This window comes from Idiotropiscis lumnitzeri, chromosome 7 (assembly GCF_059441095.1).
Source record: "Idiotropiscis lumnitzeri isolate Australia: NSW breed Sydney's pygmy pipehorse chromosome 7, RoL_Ilum_1.0, whole genome shotgun sequence".
Classification (NCBI taxonomy): Eukaryota; Metazoa; Chordata; class Actinopteri; order Syngnathiformes; family Syngnathidae; genus Idiotropiscis; species Idiotropiscis lumnitzeri.
Genome location: NC_142397.1, coordinates 17,416,819 through 17,438,314, shown reverse-complemented (window position 1 = coordinate 17,438,314; position 21,496 = coordinate 17,416,819). Strand labels below are relative to the sequence as shown.

General features: G+C 39.3%; 1 protein-coding gene across 2 annotated transcripts in view; it reads right to left on the bottom strand.

The window, feature by feature from the left end:
• LOC148333813 (calsyntenin-2-like) overlaps positions 1–21,496 on the bottom strand; it is a 191,418-nt gene that overhangs the window by 26,201 nt on the left and 143,721 nt on the right. For both annotated transcript variants that reach the window (XM_088300813.1, XM_088300814.1), the window contains exons 7-9: positions 20,287–20,544; positions 19,583–19,704; positions 2,084–2,246 (exon numbers count right to left, since the gene is read on the bottom strand). In XM_088300813.1, coding sequence (XP_088156939.1) covers positions 2,084–2,246; positions 19,583–19,704; positions 20,287–20,544 — 543 coding nt within the window. The remainder of the gene's footprint in view (positions 1–2,083; positions 2,247–19,582; positions 19,705–20,286; positions 20,545–21,496) is intronic.

The window sequence follows — 21,496 nt, the reverse complement described above, 5'->3', positions numbered from 1 at the left end:
GAATGACCTGAACAGAGGAAAACAACTTCTATTGTAGCCCACCTAGTCCTGAACGAATCCGATTGAGATGCAGTGGCATGACCTCGAAGAGTCAATCATACCAGACAGTCCAAGAATATTGGCAAACTGAAGGTTTTGACTGGTGAAAAGATCTAAAATTCCTCCCAAACATGGTGCAGGTCCTTTGACAAGTCCATGTCTTGTAAAAAAGTTGGATTTTATGTCCATAGTCTGTACCGTAAAGTTTAAATTGGAAACGGCGATTATTGTGGACATTGAGCTCAATTTAATTTAGCGTCACTGTTGAATGGACTGCTTCTCCTGTACAGGGGCAAGAATACAAATACACAATTTTTTTTTATTTAACACATTTTTATAATCTCATGCGTCTGCCCACCGTTCCACTTCTTACTGTCTAAATGCCTTGCTTTGCCCCTCAAATCTAAAATATATCAACTTGTTTCTCGTCTCATGTTTCTTGACTCCGCTCTCCCCTTTTCACTCTGCTCAGAGTATCTGTCTGCTGTCGTCTTGCTGTGAGGCCTACCTGTGTGCAGCAAGTGGAGCGCCAACTTCCAAACACCCTTCAGTATGCAAATGAGCCAACTTCTGTCATTTGGTTCTCATCTTACAATTGCATCTTCACTCTTCCTTGCAAAACTAACTTTAAGCAACTTTAAGCTCTCGTTCACCTCAGGGACTCAGCCTTGTCAACAAGTGACATCCAACAGAACACCATTGAAGAGATTGCTTGTTTTCAATTCTGATGGTCAATCTGCGGTTACGTATACAATGCAGCACAATGCCCCCTCAAGATTTGTGGCTGCCCTCTCATACACACCTGTCTAGACCCGGGCTTGCTTCTGTATGAGTTGGTCAGTCATTGTTTTGTCCATTGTCATTGGCTGCGTTTTGTTCACTGATTGAGCAACCAGCAGCTCTGTCTGAAATATTTCATTTTTTTAAATCCAGTTTCTGTTGCCCTGTTTTGTCAATTCTTTTCAGTTCTAGTTTCACAGTGGACATCTTGTACAGTTTATTCATCCTTGTGTTCTTATGAAGCTGCAACGATGCACTCAAACAAGACTATCCTCTGTGTCTTACAAACAAGAGTTGCTGACCAATAACGAACTTTTGTCCCTTCAACTTTGCACTCTCTGTTTGTTTGTAACGTCTTGTATTTTTCAGCTGTTGAACTGAGCTGCTTAAGCAGTGCTACCAATGTTGACTTCTAGTTAAGAAACATGCCGATTATATTTTTCAACAACCTTTATCCAGTGAACTTTTCCCTTCCACAATCAAAAAGTGCCTGATGCTTGCAACCACTGCAAGTCGTAACCTTCGCTCTGTGACAGGTTCAGTCATACAACTGAGTAATGCCATACGTATATTAAGAAAACAATTTTAACAGGCACAACCAGTTACTAAATCCAGAGGTTTACATACACTACGTCAAGTTCATATTTTCAGTAAAAACATCGACACGTATATTAACTGTTTGTGTGGTATTAGTCAAAGCATTAACAGGAAAGGTGTGTGCCTATAGATGTTACTTAGATGAAGATCAAACCACATTTTATGACCAATTTATGCAGAAATTTAGGTTGTTCCAAAGGTTTCACATACTAGTTTATGGGGGGGGGGACTATAAAAGGGGTGTGTGCGGTGTTTTTTCGTTTTGTTTTCGTCTGGGTTCCTCTATAGTTGCTTTTACGTACCCTACCTTTAAGCTTTTAATGTGGCACACAATACACATTATCAGCATGAGTAATTGGGCATTTGTTAACTGACAAAGGTGGTTAAAAGCTATAGAAGCCAAGCCATACATCCGTCAGTCCGTGCATGCCCTCATTAGTGTTGCAGGTGATTTGGAGCCTCGACAAGCTCAATTTGGACGAGAGGCGGAGTACACTTTGAAGCAGTTGCCAGGCAAACCCGCGCAAGAATCTAAGCCAGCAAGACAAAACTCATATTGACATAGGCATGATGATCACTGTCCTTTAATGAGGCTTGCAATGACGACATACTATTCTCCTTAGAACAATGGAACAGTGAAAAATGAAGCTGAAGCAATTGTGATCACCTTGCCAGCAGGCGCCAACTGTAAGTTGTACATCTATCTGGGAGGGGTGAATGGGCCAGTCGTCTGTCACCAGGTAGGGATCATATGTCACTCCATCCATGTAGAGCGTCACCGCTGGAAACTCCACATTGATGACGTAGTAATGCCATTCCTTGTCGCAGATCTGGCAGAGAGAGAAAAAGACGGCTTTAGTAGTGCATGTCACACTTGACACTTTATTTCAACTTTATTGAAGAAGGACGATGATTTGGAAAGAGTTATGAGAGTTACCCTAAGTGTAGCCTAGTTAGTGGCTGGCATGCCTGATTCAGTGTTGAATCATAGCTGAATCTCTGGAATCGGGGTTTGAATCTTGACTCTAGAAGCCCAGTGTGGGATTTGCTTATCATTTATAGCCACAGGTGTGAATGTGAGTGTCATCTCGTTTCACCGATGACCAGGACAGAGTGTATTGCGCCTCCCACCCAAAGTTACACAATGCTAATGAGGACAAGACTATAATATATAATCAAACTATGAAAGTTTTTTTACAACTTGATGTCCACTTCTACATTACATTGAAGCTTCTTGCCCATCCCCATCAGAAAAGTAAGCGGACACACACTTGGAACAATGTGATGAAAAGATGATGCTGATTGCAATCCATTAGCGTTTGACCCTCTTCTGATGAAAGCTTGACTGTGCCACTCATCTGCATGCTTGACCATTTTTTGACCATGTAATTGATTGCACAAGGACCCTCACGCCCGTTGTTTATGTTTTGCATAATTTCTCTTTCTGTTTTGCCACATCAGTGCCAGTGATTATTGAGCTGTGCTTCACCCCTTCCTCTTAGCTCCTCTCATTCAATGAGGGTCGTCCTCTGAACACTTGACCTTGGGAGACCTCACTCTGCACTAATGCAAGCACAGCAGATGTAAGTTAAAATCAATGGAGTTGTTTTTGGTCGCGTGAGGCACAGCATCGTACTTGGTGTGCTCTGTCGCCACTGCTGCTGGACACAAAACAAATATCTGTAGTTAATGCTGAGAATGAATGTATGATCATGATGGGATTAATCTAGAATCATTTTTTTGAGTGGGAGGTTCACCACAAGGTCACACCTTGCATGTCTATAGTCACCTTCACACTGGCTTCTTGGTAAGTTGGTGCATTGAAGGTATAACAGTCGAGCCAGGCTTTATTCGTCTGTCTCCTTTTGACAGAACTCACTGAAGCGGAACATTGCATTGTCCGACATGTGCATTCACACAGGCGCATTGAGATTATTGAATTAGTGGTGGTAATTACTGTCAACACAAAGGGCTGTGGGCAGTGAGACTCACGTGTTAAACTTCATACTCCACTAGTTACGCCTCTGATACTATCTCAGTGGATGGTAAATTTGCGGAGCATACTTCAACCTCCTGTAACCGCAGTCCATTTGCAGGAAATTCATTCACTAGACCTATCCAAGTTCAGGATCTGCGGGTATAACCTGGTTGCTTGCATCAACAGCAGCATCCGTGGAATAGCCACATTCGTGAGGAAAACTGCCAGATGAAATCCAATTCCATCATCCTACACGAACAGCGAAGTAGTGTTTCTGTCAATAGTTAGAAAAACGGGGGTCCGTCAGTGATGGACGGACGGACCATCACTCGAATGGAATGCCCACTTCTGCTTACCACAACAGACAATTCTTGACCTCTTTCTCAAGTCACAGCATGGACCATCAGTCATCACCCTACTCAATCCCATCAGGCCAATCGCAGCAAGCAAAGGTGTAAAGAGGTGGAGTTAATTCGCTCAGATTCAAGCGCTTAGTTCATATCAAGATCCGTCAACTAACGGATCCAGCCCCAGCTAACCAGGATGAGTCCTACCGGTCAGTCTGGCCTCGCCTAGTCAGGGCAGCGAAGAGAACCATCCCCGCATGGCAACCGTCTTCAATTCGTTCCCAAATAGGATGAGGAACGCGACCGCCATCATTTACTGTTACTGTGGAATGGTTTAAATGTTGCATTGAGTTATGTTGACCTTTAGAACCCTCCAGTGGTGAAATGTGTGGTGTACATCTGATTGCTTGGAGTTTACGTCAGTGTTCAATAATATGCTCGAAGAGCAACGCGTATCTGGTTGAGTGACCTTTTGTGGTAAAAAACGTCATTTCTGCACGCTATAAAGTGTTAACAAGTAAATCCACATTTCGTAAGACAAAAGAGTCATGAAAGATTTTAGCATTTGTTAGCATCATATGCTAGCCAACCTGAGCTTTGCTAACTATGTTAGTGTACATTTGTTGGGCTATATATTCAAATTGAGAATGTATGTTTGAAAAGATAATTCATGCTGTAAGCAATTTTAACAATGCATATTTGGGTGTGATGATTTGTTCTACATTTTTGACATGGATGTATGTTAATGTAGCTAGGAAAAAATGTAAGGAAAACACTTTTAAACATGATTCTGGTATTATACTGTATTTCTATTTTTCAAAAAAAGATTGATAAATTGACTCTGATGGCCATAAAAAACAACTCGTCAATTAACTGTCGGTCTAGCTGGAAAGAGCAGTCATGCGTCTAGTAAGGACAGAACATTCTGTTTTCAGCAGATGTCAAAATCTGCAACAAAATTTAGAATAGCTGAAAGCCATACCCGTCTTAAAAAGTGATGGATCAGTATGCACATTCCAAGAGCATGTTCATGCTCTAAATACATACTGCCTACCAGCAGTTGCTTACATACACGTGCATCAACTGAGCAGCATTACATGTCAGCAAAACATCTTCAAAGCCAAAGTTGGTGTTCAGTACTGGAACTGCGGCTCATATTTCTTACGAGAGCAAAAACGTATGTATTCCCTGATTGCTTCCCAGAGACTCTGCCTGATGCAAATTGACTGACGGAAAGGGTGAACAAAATAAATAATCCTGCAAACAAAGGAAAAAGAGGACTGATAACAACCAGAGGACACACCAAAAAGTGAACGAGAGAGAGAGAACAAAAGCATAGCACATCAAAGATTTTTCATCATCTCTTGGGGCACTTGGCGGTGAGAAGAAAACAGATTTGCTATCTGCCCACCTCCATCTCACTCTTTTTCGTTTATCTGCTCGCCTTTTTTCAATGCTTGTCTCTCTATTAGAAGTTGACTGCGGGAGCGGGTGTCTCCTATCCTTTGGAGTTCAAAGTCTATCTGCACCCATCCTACTAACTTAAGAGGGGAGATGAAGAGGGGAGATAGAAGAAAAAAGATAGATAAGGTGGTGTGAGACAAAAAGGTGGGGGCCAGGGAGATGACATAGATGGATTGGGGTAGAGTGCGAATCGGAAAAAAATGAGGAAAGCAAACTTGGCCAAGATATTGGAAAGAAAACATGAATGCCACTTAGAAGAGGCAGTGCACTGTATCTTCTGCTCGAACATATTGACCTCTCATGAAGTTCCCTTTGTAATAAGAATGCTAATAATAATATGGAGGTTTACATTGCATTTAGTCATTTTGTGAAATAATCCCCGGACTTTCAGATTCCGTTGCTAATGCTAAAAAGGGACTCTTTCAATAATGGTACCCACAATGCTTCACGTATGACCCAGATTAGCACAAATGCACATTTGGGGGAGAAGCGGCAGATGAGGCATTTTTGAGAGGAAAACACAGCGCCAAATGGGTAAATATACAAATAAACAACGCACCGACTATTAAAATACATTTTCAACGATTTTGATCGACTAATCTTGGCAGCCCTAGTGGAGAGCCACATGCAGAGAATGCAAGAAGAAAAAAATGGGGAAAAATGATTTGGAGGGAGAAAGTCAAGGGAGAGTTGGGCGATTGAGTTTTATAAGAGTGATTGATGGGCAGTGGAATCAAGGTGACTTGAAGAACTGGCAAGGAGGTGAGGTAGGGAAAAGAGTGTGAAAGTTAATGGAAATGCAAAGTGAACATGAAAAAAATGATATACTTTATGTCAACATTTGAAATGTTGCAATTTTCAATCATGGCAACGTTGTTGCTTGGACTGTAATATTTTCGCTCGGACAAAAAAAACAAAAAACAATCCCCAACATTGTCTACATCCTCAAATGTTTCAATATACAAACCATTATCAGGCCATTTATGTAAAAGCCCCAAATTTGGCAGTGTGCAAGGCATATAATCATGAAAATGGAAGAAACAATTACTACATGAGAGCGCGAGTGCAACAGCCATTTCTGTTTTTTCTCTGTCTGTGTGTTTGTGTCAGAGAGATATACTTGAAGCTGACTATGAATTACTGACTTGCAAAAGTAACTAATTAGTGTAGCAATTATATAGCCGCTCAACGCTGTGACAGGAGTCAACAGTCAAATGACTTCTCCTCAGAATTGCTACCTCACATCCATAAACCTGCAATTTGCAAACACAATCACATCCCTTTTGTGTGCACATTTTAATTTTTGTGAAACCTTTTGACCATGTTGAACTTGACTTCAGTGAACAATAATCAGCCGAGAGATTTACACGCATCCACGGTTTGTTAGAAATTGTAGTCATTTTGTCCTCCTGTTTTTATAGACTTGGGGCTGACAAACCAGTCAACAACTATCCAATTTTGTTTTTTGTTTGTTTGGTGTTGGCCTATCATTTCATTCATTTGCTCCTATTTCATTCCCATTGAATGAGTAAACTGGTTTCTTCCTTTCCTTTCCTTCCTCCATTTTTTTAATTCAGAGAAAATTACAGAGCCCCTCAGATGATGGGAACAATAGAAAAGACATGTTTCTTTGATCAACCATTTGTCCAACTTTTTAATTTGAAGGATATTTAACCCACAAGTTAGTATTTGATATGCAGATTAGACCTGTTTTGCAGCAAAAATTGGCATATTGCCAGCAAATTATACCCACTTTGTGGCCTCAAATGAATCTATTGTGGCACTAATTTATTTATTCATTCTCTGTCACGTCTAGGACTACGTAAAAAAAATAAAACAGCAATCTATCACCATCATAAAAACTTGATGAACTGCTTACGGAATGCTTTAGCATTCTCATCCATCATACTAGAGTTGAAATGCAACTGGAATACTATTGAACTTTTTTTTTTTATCATTAGCTTACTAGCAAGATAGCAGACCTCATCCTAATCATAGACCAGTTTACTGAATGGCATACAATTTCCGCTATGATAATGTAAAAGATTCAAACGGAAAACCATTACATCTTTGATGAATTGATACAACTATGAGGTATCCAATTAGTGATTATCTAGGTATCTATGGGGGGGGGGGCTGCTGGAGCTATCTTTGAATTGGTTGCCAGCCAATTGCAGGGCACACAAAGACGAACAATCATCCTCAATCATCACTCATACCTAGCGGCAATTTAGAGTGTCCAGTCAACCTACCATGCTTGTTTTTTGGAAAGTGGGAGGAAACCGTAGTACCCGGAGGAAACCCAGGCTGGAGAACATGCAAACTCCACGCAGGAAGGCCGGAGCCGTAATCAATCCCACGACCTCTGCACTCTGTGGCCATCGTGCTAACCAGTCGTGCACCGTGCCGCCTAAATTGTCATCCATTTATTATAATTTCATACATTGACACTACACAGGGACTTGTCCATCCATCCATCCAACACATTCGGGCTTGTAGATCCAATCCTCGGTGACCTTTGGCTAAAAGGCCATGTATGATCTAGAATGGTTGTATGCCAATCACAGAAGGACTGTATATATATATATATATATATATATATATATATATATATATATATATATATATATATATATATATATATATATATATATATATATATATTATATATATATATGTATATAGAGAGAGAGAGAGTAAAAAAATGACATACAGTGTGTTGTCCCAAAATGTTGGTCAGACAGATTAACAAGATCCAATGTGTTGAAGAGTCGAGGTACAAATTTAAAAGCACAATACAGCACAATCCCGCAGTTTGAATGCATAAACAGTAGCTTTTAAGCAGACTGATAGAATGAGACAAAATTGTGATAAACACTGTGCAAGCTCGCCTACTGACACGCAGCATCCATCACACGCCCGCTCTTGATTACCTAAACCCTGACAACACATGCACCTTTGGAACTCCTACGCCATATTCAACAGCCTTCTATTCAACTCTTCTTATCCTTTTCTCTGACCACGCTTAAGGTCAGGGTGGGATGTGCACAATAAATCTTCACTGCACGCGCTTGACAGCAGCCCTCCAGGAAGCGCTTTCGCCATTTGAAGGCAAAAACCGAGCTGCGCCTTAACTTTTCTTCTTAAAAACTATTTGAGTGGAATGGGAAGGCGGGAATGGAAGTTTCAAACTGTCATTTGCCCAAAAAGTAAGACAAATGTGTGGGAAACAAAAACAAAGCACTACTAAGAGAAGAAAGAGTGGTGATTTAAAAAAGGGAGGCTGCGCTTTGTTTACGATTAATATGACAAATTGCATATAACAGGATTTTTTACTGTGTTTGTTTTTTTTTTATATGCTATGAAGTTTTGCATTGAATACATTACTTTATAGTACATTTGTTTTCTGTTGGTCAGCAATTTGCTTTCGGTGATGTTTTTTTGTTCTTTCCACATATTGATTGTTTAAATTAAAGACTCTTTAAAGCAAAATGAGAGATTTGTTTGTAAATAAATTACACTATACGTGTTTGAATATAATTGCTGAAAACATGTGCCATGACACTAGTAATCAATTGGGAGATATAACAAAGTGTTTTTGACCTTTTTTTTCAATTTTTTTTTTCAATTTTATTTTATTTTTTTTTATTTGGCTGTGACTAAAATGCTGTTCCGCGACGCATGTCACAGTCCCGCATGAGTCTCGTTTACACTAACATACAAGAAGTTTACACATTTGTTTGCATGACCGGTTTTCCGGTGCAAATGTGAGTTAATCATTATTATTTGCCCAAGCTTGTTAGCTTTTTAGATGGCTTGTCACTAGCCCCAGCTCGTCACGATAAAGCCCTGCAACAACCCGATGAGGAATTTCACAATAACACAATTTTATTAGTACGATTTCTATGCATTACTTTCAGTATTTCACAGTTTTATAAAGAAAAGATGTCCAATTCTATGGTGGAGAGTAACTGGTAACACATACTGCACAGTCACGATAATGTAGTTTCAAAAGGTAGTCCCATACTGATGGTGTTGCATGAATTATTCAAAATGCTTATTGATTATATGATGAGAAAAATGATGAATGTTTCTTTAAATTACCTTGGGGCACCATCATGAGCCAGGGAAATAGCCAATTCATATAATCTCCTTCACAGAAACGCATTGAGCCAGCCCCAATTTGGGTATAAGAAGGTTTAATGTTTTATAACAAAATGAGAATGAAAGAGTGAACATGAAAACACGATTAAATAGTCAACAAATAAAATGATCTTAATAATCCTAATCAGAGGTGCCACTATATGGGCACTGTATTTCATTTAAATAATAAAAACACAATGATTACAGAATCACAATCTGAAGAAATGCTCGTGCGTGTGCATGCATGGTATGTTTGTGCGCATGTGCTTGTGTGTGAGAAAGAAAGGGGGAGAGAAAAAAAATGGTGAAATAAATAATTTTTCATGGGGCTGCAGTCATGTTAGATGAACATAATGGAAAAAATACAAAACCAGAAGAAAATTCAAAGGTTTCTCCTGCAATCTGATTGTCAATGAGTAATCAATGATGCCACGTTAGTAGTAAAATAAGAAAAAAAAAAAAATCTATCAAGCTATCTTATTCATTTTTAAGCTCTTTTGTTGAACATGTTCAGGCTCAGCCAATTATTTGTTTAAAAAAAATACAATTATTGTTTGTAAAATATTAACATCTGGGTATAATATTTTGTTTCTCCGAATGACCAAAATGGATTTATCGTTTTGGAAAACGTTTTTATGATGTTTATGCCCATTTACCCATTCGGTCCAGTCATTATGACCAATATAACTTCTCAAAATGCAATAAAGCAATTCCTGTGAGAGTATAATGGGAAATCTCGTCACCACACAATATAGGGATGGAGTGATGTGAAAGAGGGAAGGAAAACATGTGGAAAAAGGTTTTAAAAGGCGGTAGTAATAAAGACTAATTTAATTTGGGGAAACGCACTTTGATAGAGAATATGGAGAATTGCCACTGTAATACGATAAAGACAATATTTCCATCTGTGAATAATATCACACTATTGTGTTTCAACACAAAATCTGTCGTTTCTGATTACGCATGTTAATGGCAACAAGTTAATATTCCTTTCTGTACTCCCTTTCCAGGTCATATATATCCCGCAGGGTAGTCTGGTGTATACCAATATCAGCAGAAAAATTTTTCACCAGCAGGTAATAATAAATATGAACACATTTCTTCATATACGGTATAACCGAGCTTGCAGTCAGCCTCGAGTTCATTCCAACGCCCCATTTTTTTCTAACTTAATTTCATTTACACCACGCTCATCCAAGCTTGTTTGTGAAATGGGACACGCTGTAACAGAAAAGGAAAAGGACCTTCTCCCAACTGGACTCATGTGAAGCATAGAACTTTTATTTTTTATTTTATTTTACGCCAATGGCATCTTTTAACGGTACTGCATTCTGATTAAGTGAGCTTTCTTTTTCTAAGAATATGGCTTTCTTTCCAATATGTACTTTTTTCTTTCAATAGGTACCAAAGTTTTTCTGTGTTTGATTAGCAAACTCTTTGTTTTGCCGATCAAGCCAACTCATTAAAAAACCCAGGATAGTATTACACTTCTCCGAATAATAGATATACTTTGGGACTCAATGTGAAGGGTGGAAAATTATGTTTTAATGATAAAAGCAGTTGGCAAGTCTCCAAACATTTTGTGAGTGTTACAATAGAAAACTACACAGGGCTTTCTACAAGGGTTGCGTTAACGTCTTCCTCATCTAGCTTGTTTTACAATGTCCTACCCTTTTAATTCTGTCATTCCTATTTTTTTTTTTATTCCTCACACTTTTTTGATGTGCACCGCTTTCCACATAATTCATGCAAGTCACATCATCATCATCAACATTCCTATTTCAACATATTCAAAAAATTCACGCCATGGCAATGAGTGTTTTTCTCATTCCAAATATTCACAGTTTTCCTAAAATTAAACATTTTCAAAATAATATTCCCTGTGCTTTCCCAAGGAGGCTGAATTTACCTAAATAGTTGTTAACCATTAATTCTCAATGGGACATTTAACATTCCACACTAATGTCCCCATTTCAAATTGAAATCATTCTGTGGCAGTCCACCTTGGGAAAAAATGTCAATATGCCACAATTTTGCTCATACGAAACAATCCCGATTTTTCAATCCCGAGCATTCCCATATTATGACTTATCCTATATTATTCACTCCTTTCTCAACATTACTTGAACGATTCAAACCATTCCAACTTCAACATGTCACTAAATTCACAATTAAATGCCCCAAGTTCAAAATATCAACATATGCACCTCCAATTTCAACATATATTGACCACATTTAACCATTCCAACATCAACATATTCTGTTAATTCCTACTCGTTTTATATCATTCTATGTCATTCAATATAAATCCATGTCATTAAAATGCATTCCACATTTATTAAAAACGACAATATTTAAACACATTCACAAATAAAAGATTTACCGACATTTAAAAGCAAAGGAAATAAATAAAAATACTTTATAGTGAAGTTAATTTTGAGAATGCATAAAAAAAAAAAAAAAAGCACAAAAATTCGAAAGAATGCCTCCTACATGGGAAGACAGGTGGTAAAACTGAGTGAATACCCAAGAAGTCGTTCATGTGTTTCTATTTGTTGCAGGGTTTTGTTCTGCTTTTAGTGTTACTTTCTTTCCCTCTTTGCCTTATTCCTCATGTGTGTTTCAAAATTGCCTCATTTGAACATTAAATTGGTGTAGAATCTGAGACATTTTCATGCTGGAGTCTATCTTACCATGTTACCGATTTACGCAGACCGTGCTACGTCTCGCTCAGTGTTCCAGTGGCCCAAGGGTGTTTTCTATTACACGCCCCAGCGCATCCGACAATTTGGTGACAGAAAAAAGACGAGCCCTCAAACAAACTAAAAGTAGGTCCTAGTTGAAGCGCTGGAGGTGTAACGTGAATTAGGTGGATTTAATCAGCGCTCGCCGATATGTGTGGGGATTTTCATCGTATTTCATTCACAAGTATGATGGTCTGACTCAGTGTAGAAATGTATTTTTCTGCATGGACTCCAGCAAGCTGGTCCATTATCCTTCTGACAAGTAGATTGTGCACCTCCCCAGCACTGAATTTAAATGCAACAATATCAGCAGCTTCGACTCGCCAGAAATCAAGTTAGCTGTGTTCACTCCCACAACGGCGCAAACAGACATTTCTAACATATGGATGACATGTTGCATTTGTTTTTTTTCCTCACTTTTCTTTTCCTATGAGCCAATTTACACTGTATTTACTATATGCATGCAGTAAATCAAATTTTTAATCTTTGCCAAAAAAACATTGTGGTTTTAAACTCAAGATAATAAAATATGATTTGATGATTATTCACCTTTCACCTTGGACAATAACCTTAGCCTCCAAGTTGAGTAGTTTGTTCTGTAGATAGCCGAGAAACAGCAATCACTGAAAAGGATTGTGAAGATAACTCATAATACAATTAGACTATTGTGGCATGTTGCCAACCACATTATTTACACTTATCTAGTAACTCAATTTGAAGTTTGAAACTGAAAAATAACACTGATTTTCAGCATTCCCGTGACTACTGTATGTCCATAAAGTTTACTTCCTGCGTAAATGTGCTCCTTAAACATTTAAGGGTTTACCGGCATGGGGTTCTAAAGGTAGCAGTAAAAAGCAGCACATCAGCAATTTGAACATGGCAGATGCTCAGCATTCAAATTGTGCTCTGGGGAGTCTGACAATAAGAGCAGGCCCCTGAAAAGGCAATTGCAAGGGAAAAATAAATGGATGGCAATTACTCTTGTTTTTTGTCATTCCAGAAAATGACTTCACAAATAAAAACAATTGATTTTCCAACACATTTAAATCTGTTAGTCATTTTAACACCAGCATACACAATATGTACCTATGTGAAATGAACTTCTAGATCAAAAATGGCGTGCTCTTGAAATCTTTGAATCTTCAGTGTCACATTTTCCTCATTGAGTTTCGTTCAAATATATATAAATACAAATCTTTATAAACAAAAGGGATAAATATAGACACAGCAACATCATTAATTCAATATCAATTACATACACAATCTACCTTGTCCAAGAAGGGTACGAGTTCATGTAAATATAGACTTTAACAATTCCTATAAAACAAGAAAGGGATTCATACCTTCTCAATCACCAATCACCAATTAGCATTTGATTATTAGTGGTGTTGGGGTCAAGAGATAATGACCCACTTCGGTCATTGCTGGTCAATTTACTTTGTTTGACTTTGTCTGTTTGAATGTATTTTCTTCTAAAGATTTCTGTTTGATCATTTTGCTTGAACACTGAACATTTTTCCGCTCCATTTTGAGTCTGTTACACATCTTCAGCAGTTGAGTTGTACTTTTTTAGCTCAATTATTCAGTGGATAACTTTGCTTTATATGTGTGACAGTTAAGAATGCATAAGTATTATTTAATACATGACCTGCACGGTCAACGAAGGTTTAATGATGGCAAAAACTTGAGTCAGCACTGCATTAAACTAATTTACATTATTTCCAATGTAAATAAATTTCTTTGCAAATAAAACCGCCTGAATGGCTACCTGCATCCACTGTGGTACATGCACTAATTTTCCTGCTCTTGTCCAATTCTCTATTTACCTACTGCAATACCTTGGAATAATTTTAGCAGAGGTTGGGATCATCAGACACTCAGTGAGCTCCCGTCAGTATTTCAGGCCGGCCCAGTCCATCCAAGCCGTCAGCAACAACCAAACTGGTAGCTGGGAATCGATACCGGTTCCTAAAGGTATCGATTTTCAGTATTTTACTTTCTGTTCATTTATTCAACAAAATAAAAAATCTAAACATTTTTCAATTTAACTGTTATTTTTCAATATATAAAATTTGACAAATAACAAAACAAGGAACCCGCTAGTGGACTACGGTGGTAAGGGATGCCGTTAAACCGAAGGCCTTTTTGTCCTGTGGGACTCCCGAGGCAGCTGACAGGTACTGGCTGGCCAAGCGGAACGCCGCTCTGGCAGTCATCGAGGCAAAAACTCGGGCATGGGATGAGTTTGGTGAGGTGAAGGAAAAGAACTTGTGGATGGCTCAGAGGAAATTCTGCTCCAACATCCGGCGTGACAGGAGGGGGAAGCAGTGCATCATTAACACACGATATAGTGGAGCTAGGGCGTTGCTGACCTTAACTTGGGACATTGTGAGATGGTGGGGGGAAGACCTCCTCAATTCCGCAGATGCTTTTCTCTGAGGAAGCAGAGTCTGAGAACTCAGAGTTGTACACTCCTATCTCTGTTGAAGTCGATTGAAGTCACTGATGTGGTTGAAAAGCTCCTTAATGGGAAATATCCACCCAGAGTTCCTAAAGGCTCTGGAAGTGCTGGGGCTGTCCTGGTTGACAATTGGCTTCTGCCAGCCTTGCTCTCCATCTCTCACTGGAGCAGTTCGGAGCAGAGTGTAAAGCAGTTGGGATGGAAATCAGCCCCTCCAACCAGAGACCATGGTGCTCAGTTGCTAAAGTGTGCAATGCATTCTCCGTGTCAGGGGTGAGATCCTACCCCAAGTTGACAAATTCAAGTTTCTTGGGGTCTTGTTCAAAAGTGAGGGCAGAATGCAGCGGTTCCTACCCTCACCAATGGTCACGAGCTGTGCGTCAAGACCAAAAGAGCAAAGTCCCAGATATAAGCAGCTGAAATCAGTTTCCTCCGCTGGGCGTCTGGACTTTCCCTTACAGGTAGGGTGAGGAGCTCAGTCATCTGAAAGGGACTCAGAATCGAGCTACTGCTTCTCTGCATTAAGCGGAGCCAGATGAGGTGGCTTGGGAACTTGGTTTGGGTGACTCCCATACACATCCATCGTGAGGTGTTTCAGGCATGCCCCACGGGCAGGAGGCCAGTGACCAAGGACATGCTGGAGAGACAATGCCCCCCAGCTGGGCTGGGAACACATTGGATCCCCTGGGAAGATCTGGAAGAATAGTTGGGGAGAGTGCAGTGTGAGGTTCCCTGATGAAGCTGTCCCGACCGCAGACAAGCAGAAAAGAATGGAATGGTAAAAAGAAAGGTCTAACATTTTACCATGAACTGTCAGTAATACAAATATTAAATTCAAAGTGCAAAGCAAAGTTCTTTGCAATCAACAACACAAGAAATAAAGTTAAACAGTAAGGAACAACGATAAATCTTTGTTAAAAAGGCGTGCTGCAGCTGTCGTTTTCTGCTCATTTCCTTCTCACTCTTATTTCGAAGCGCCAGTTCCTATGACCCATTTCTTATGCCTCAGCGTGACATACCTCATTGGTAACCTCATTGGTTTCACCTGCTCCCTGCTCTATTTAACCAGCCCGGCCCATCTCCTCAGTGCCCTTTTGTCACTTGCATTTTGCAGACATCCCCAGTCAGACCTGAAACTGAACTTGTTTTTGGACCTACCTGATTGGTGACCCTGCCGCTGCTTGTCACCTGACCTATTTTCTGCTTATGTATTTGACATTGGAAATTGAGAACTGGATTTGGATTTTCGACTGACAGGAACTGGATTACTGTCTTTGTACCGGGCAAAACAGAGACAATGATTGGAATCGAATTCATCATTTGAATGTAGCTGACGCAGTATGTTCTGCTCACTAGGTTTTGGCCACGATATTTTGCTATTTCACCAATATGAAATGATATGAAATGAATCATGAATGAGAGGTGGACGATGCTAGCCGCCCTCATGAAAGGGAGAACACTGCCGGCACTGCACCACTTATGGGGACATCGCCAGCCAGAGTCACCACAACTAGGGCTCGGTACCGAACCATAAAACGTTTGATTTCACATGAATCGGTGCTTGGTAGTACCGACCCAAATTGGTAAATACCCCAAAAAGTACCGTCTTTGGTACCCATCCCTAGTTGTGTGAAATGTGGAAAAATTTACATGTGGATCTTCAGCAATTCCAAAGTGTTATCCAGATGAATAACAAACATTAAAAGTTATTTAGGGGCGATAAAGGGAAGAGGAGGGGCATGGTTAGTCATCTGGGTAATCAGAAAAGTTTTGTGAATATCAGAATCAATCTTTCAATCAGAATATCTCGTTGACTGTGTATGTTGTATTTATTATTATCAAACAGTTGATATGGCATTATTATTACTATCAGGTATGTGTGGGTAAGTCATTAACAATATTAGTGTTGATTATTTATATTCTTTAACAACATTCTTTTTTTTTTAAATAGTTTTTGTCTTCATCTTTTAATTTTCATGAGTTTCTGCATTATACTGTACTTTTGTAAATATGGGAGTCATTAATATTCTTGTTCAGTGAAAAATAATATTTTCTCCAGTTATTTTGGTCTTAGTGCTCTGATCATCTTGGGAGCTTTCGTCAGCAGACTGCTGCTAAATCCATTGCACATTGTTCAGCAGTTACAAAAATATATTTTTCTCCATAAATGGTGGGGAAGATTGAAGAGAGTGATTAATAGGGCCCAGAAACACTTGTGGCTGCAGTAAATTAGGCCATATAAGCAAACTTAAAGTAAACTTTTGTGCTTTACTGTATGTATTTACAAAGTAATAGAAGAAACAAATCAATGATTAATCTGGATCTACTAAATAACTTTCAGGGAGACAGGGAAACACCATGCGGGAAGGCAGGAGCCCGGAATCGAAACCTGCACCTGTGGACTGTGGGGCATATGTGCTATCCAGTATTCCACCGTGCCGCCTGCTTGAAAAATGTTTAGAAAAATTCATATCGAAAAATTCATATAGATTTTTCCCTACATGTAAATATTTAAGTAACCCATTACAAACATTTTGCAAGTATACCACATTCACAATTCATCAATCATTGCACTAGCAATCCTGTGATAATCTAATTACGCCTGTCTTCAGCAAATTTGTTAAGAGAAACATTTGCCATTAACTGACAATTCTGATTGTGGATGAAAAGAAAATGAGCATTTAATAACTAAAGATGAGAGTCAAGAGAATCATGTGACGGCATTATCAAGAATGATGCAAACAAAATAGTTTTTAATATATTGGCTAATATATTGATATTTGCCTTTGAATGGATAATTTCTTAAAATCTGCCCTCTACATTCTTTAAGATAAAACCTTTACTTGTCCCAAAGTAGGAACGTGCAATTTTATTTAATTGATTAATTCTAATGCTATGCATCATCCATATTGAGGATCTGATCACATAGCCTGTGGTTTTCCTTTGCATCTGCACATTCTCCAAGGCTTTCATTTCTACATAGGCAGACAAATTAAAATTGTCTGCTTGCTGGCAATTGAGAACAACACTTTTACCATGAACACTTCTCTTGTTTGAGATGCTTGAATGAAATAATGCCTTTAAAGACTGAGACTTTGGGCCTCGAGCAAACAGTCGATACCAATGCAAAAGCGCTTAAGCAGCTCAATAAAACTCTGGCAACAATGCTCAAAGTAAAGAAAGTAAGGCATAAAAAGCAGTGAATCACAGTAAATACAATGGGCCTTTAGACACACCGCCATGCTGCCAAGAACTATACTGCTGTTAACCGATACAGCGCAGCAATTTCCAGCAGGTCAAACTCATATGGGCGTCTAGGATTTTTCAGTCATTAAGTCATTATGCAATCACCAGCGATGGCCCATTGCACTATAAAAAACTAAAAAAAAAAAACACTAATACTCTATAAAGCTATTCAGAGTTAGGAGGACGTTGTTCTCAAGTTGGGTGAAATTGAAAGTCGTTTGCTGAAGTTTTTATTTCTCTCATTTGATGGTTCAATAAATACTTTAAAACAAATTAGCGTGGCTAGACAGAGCTGGAGAGGATCTTAGCCCCAACATCACCTAGACCCATGGCAATAGTGCTCTAGAAACAAGATACTGATGACCTGGACTTTTCTTTTTGGACTTGCTTACTGGTCTATTGGTCTGCTATAAAAATGTCCAATGGCGTCGTCAAGTATTCCCACAACTCAGATATCACGCCAATTGTCAGGTTTTATGCTCTTCCTTGGGAAAAAGAGGGACAAAAAGAGATCAACAGTGCAATGGCAGACAATGCAGTCAGTCTGCAAGGCTCCAATGCGACTTTGATCACAACTCTACGTCTGTATAACATAACCGACTATTATCCAAATTTAAGTGAGCAAGTGTTGGCATGTGTGAAATATTAGAACGCAACTCACAATATTTTGGATGATAGCCACAAGGTATGGTTGCCTGACCATTTTTGCATTGTCAGTCACGTATTGAACCAAAAATGTGAATGATGATGTCACAAAAATTGTGCGGGCATGTCTAAAAATATGATCATCATAGTCTGAAAATATTACAACAAAACACATAAAATTTAGGACGACAATCACGCCGGAACTGTTAATAAGCATATGTATATTAATGAGGCCTGTATAAAGCTGCATTAATTTTATCCTCTCACTTTTTCTTTTCGTTGAAATGACTACTTGAATTCAACCTTGGATGAAATTATGGGAATGATGACTTTTCTCTGCGGGAAAATTCAGAGTAGGTGTCTAAGGTGAGACTGTGCATACACAGTGTGCAGCCAAAAGGCAGACGTTTGAAGTGATCTGCCTGATAAAATTAGCTCTGGGTGCTGCACCTGGATGTTTAGACTCAGCTGTGCATCTCTCTGCAGAAACAGATATCCTCGTTTGGTGTGTTGAGGTGACCTATATGACTTTGAGACAGCATCTTTGATCATCCGACAGCTGCTGTCCACCCAAAACACACACATAAATGCAGTCCCGGACCGGGTAAATTCCCATATAAGAGTGTTTGCATTGCAATGTCAAAATGCAAAAAATCAGAATTCACTCTTTTAATATTCTAGGGAGCTGGAATTCATACATCAACAAGGAAGGGGAATATGACCGATATGAGGTGTAACTTAAATAACTTTAAAAATGCATGCCGTTAGGAGCAGGCAGTATAATTGTTGTTTAAATAATTAAAGGTGAAGGTACTTTTGAATTTTTATGAGATTATTTAGTTTAGCCATGGTTTAGCCAAACAAAAAACATTACCCACATTAAAAACCTATGCCTAAAAAAAAAAACCACTCACCCATGTTTCATGCATCTACATGTACTCAGAGTCTGAATAAGGCGAATAAAATGTTCCCACAGTTAACTGTAATTAAAAGGATTAACAAATCTTAAGGCCATCAGAAACAAATAGGACATTTCCCGTCAATCCAAGCTGTAGTGACACACTACAAAAGCATGTGCACAATCTGTAGGTGATTTATGTCACAGAGATGATCTTTTCCACTTAACGCTTCCTACCTGATCCAGTTTCCAGTGGAACTCGGCAGGTCTGAAAGTGTCCATTTGACTAAAGTCTCTCCTTAGCAGAAACACTAGGCGGCAGTTGTGGACATACAGGGAGTAGTGATGGCGATTCATTTCTGTAGGTGGGGAAGAATGATGGGATTGGACAAAAAAAAAAACCCAAAAAAATCAACACACTTGCTCGCTATTGAGACAGAACTCTACTGGAATATGTAATGGAAAATTCTTGCTTAGTGCAAACTTAGCGGTTTGTTTGTTGATTATTGCCCATTGCAAATACAAACAAGAATAAATCCCTGACTTTTCCCCTAAGAAGAACTGTTCTGTTTAAGTTAATCATTAGAATTTGATTACTAATTGTTGTGATCAGTATTAGGGCAAATCTTAGGCTGCTAGAAATGTTGTCATTGGGGATGAAAAAATGAATGATTATTTATTCAAAAAGTTTTCTGCTCTTGCAGTTTGTGTTGTTATATTCAAATGTGAGTTGGATACATTACAATATACGATGTGCACCTTCTCTAATAAGCTAAAGATGTCTTAAAGTAAGAAAAACAACTGTGATGATCAATCGATGATCAAGACTGAAAATGTGACAAATGCAACTCAACATTACAAACGTGAACAAATGCCTCTGAACGTGACGGAGCGCTGAAAGATTTTAATTAGACAGGATGAGTGGAGGCGTTTCCACTCACCTGTCTTGTCAGAATTACAAAGAAGGGTCTCCTTTTCAGCCCTGATGCCAGGACTGGGTCCATGCTTCATCCAGGTGGCTATCGTGAACTGGTCCGTCAAGTTCTGGGGCACCACCCAGTCTGGGATTTTAGCCGCCTGGTGACCATCAAACCTGAAGATCAAGTCACTGTCTCTCCCGCTATCTGTCATAAGTGAAGCTGTCCAGTTGGTGGCGGCGGAGGGGGCGGGCAGAAGGTCAGTGCTGCCAGAAGAGGCCCCTGGAGTCATCGCCATTGGAACAGAAATATTTAACAGAGAATAGAAGAGAAGTGTCATAAACAATCACAGTATATGTGTCGTTTATTGCTCCAACCTTGGCTATGATTACTTTACTGAGTAAAGCAGATGGCTCGCCTTAAGACATAATCAATGGTCCAGAATTGATAGACTACGTGACTATTGATTCGTTGCAAATGAAACTGACTTTCCAAAGGAGAGAGATGTGAGTCAAACACCGTAAAATGGCGGCTGCGGTCTGTTGATGAATTGTAAAGTTACACAAAAGACATGCAGCAAGGACGGGCTGACGCAAACAATCACATAAACTGTTTACTTTTGTAACTTGACCTTTATCTATCCTCCTAAATACACATCATCACTCCCTTGTATTGAGACATGCCCCATTCTCATCTTCCCTTTACAGGGGTGTCAAGATCCAGTCCTGGAGGGCCGCTTTCCTGCATGCTTTCAATCTCTCCCGGCTGCAACCCACCTGATTCAAATGATCAGCTCATCAGCAAGCTCTGAAGAAGCCTGATAAGTATCCTGCTCATTTGAATCATGTGGGTTGCACCTGGGAGAGATGGAAAACATGCAGGACACCGGCCCTCGAGGACTGGAGTTTGACACCCCTGCTTTAAAAGCATCTCTATCATCCCTGACATTCATGAAACAATAACTTCAATATGTTGAGTCCTGGAAAGACTTGATACTATGTCACCTTGACAAACATTTAGTGCCCTGTCCTCTGTGTATTTAAATCACCCCTCCTGTTCAGATATAAAACTGTTTGCCAAATGCAGATGACACTTTTACAATGCACACCTGATAATTCCTACTGATAACAAAACATTTGCAGTGTGCTGTATTTGATGTTTGCTCTTGCCCGCAACATGTTTCTTCATGCCATCGATGAGACAGCCTCAACATTCTCGCTCTATTAATTACATT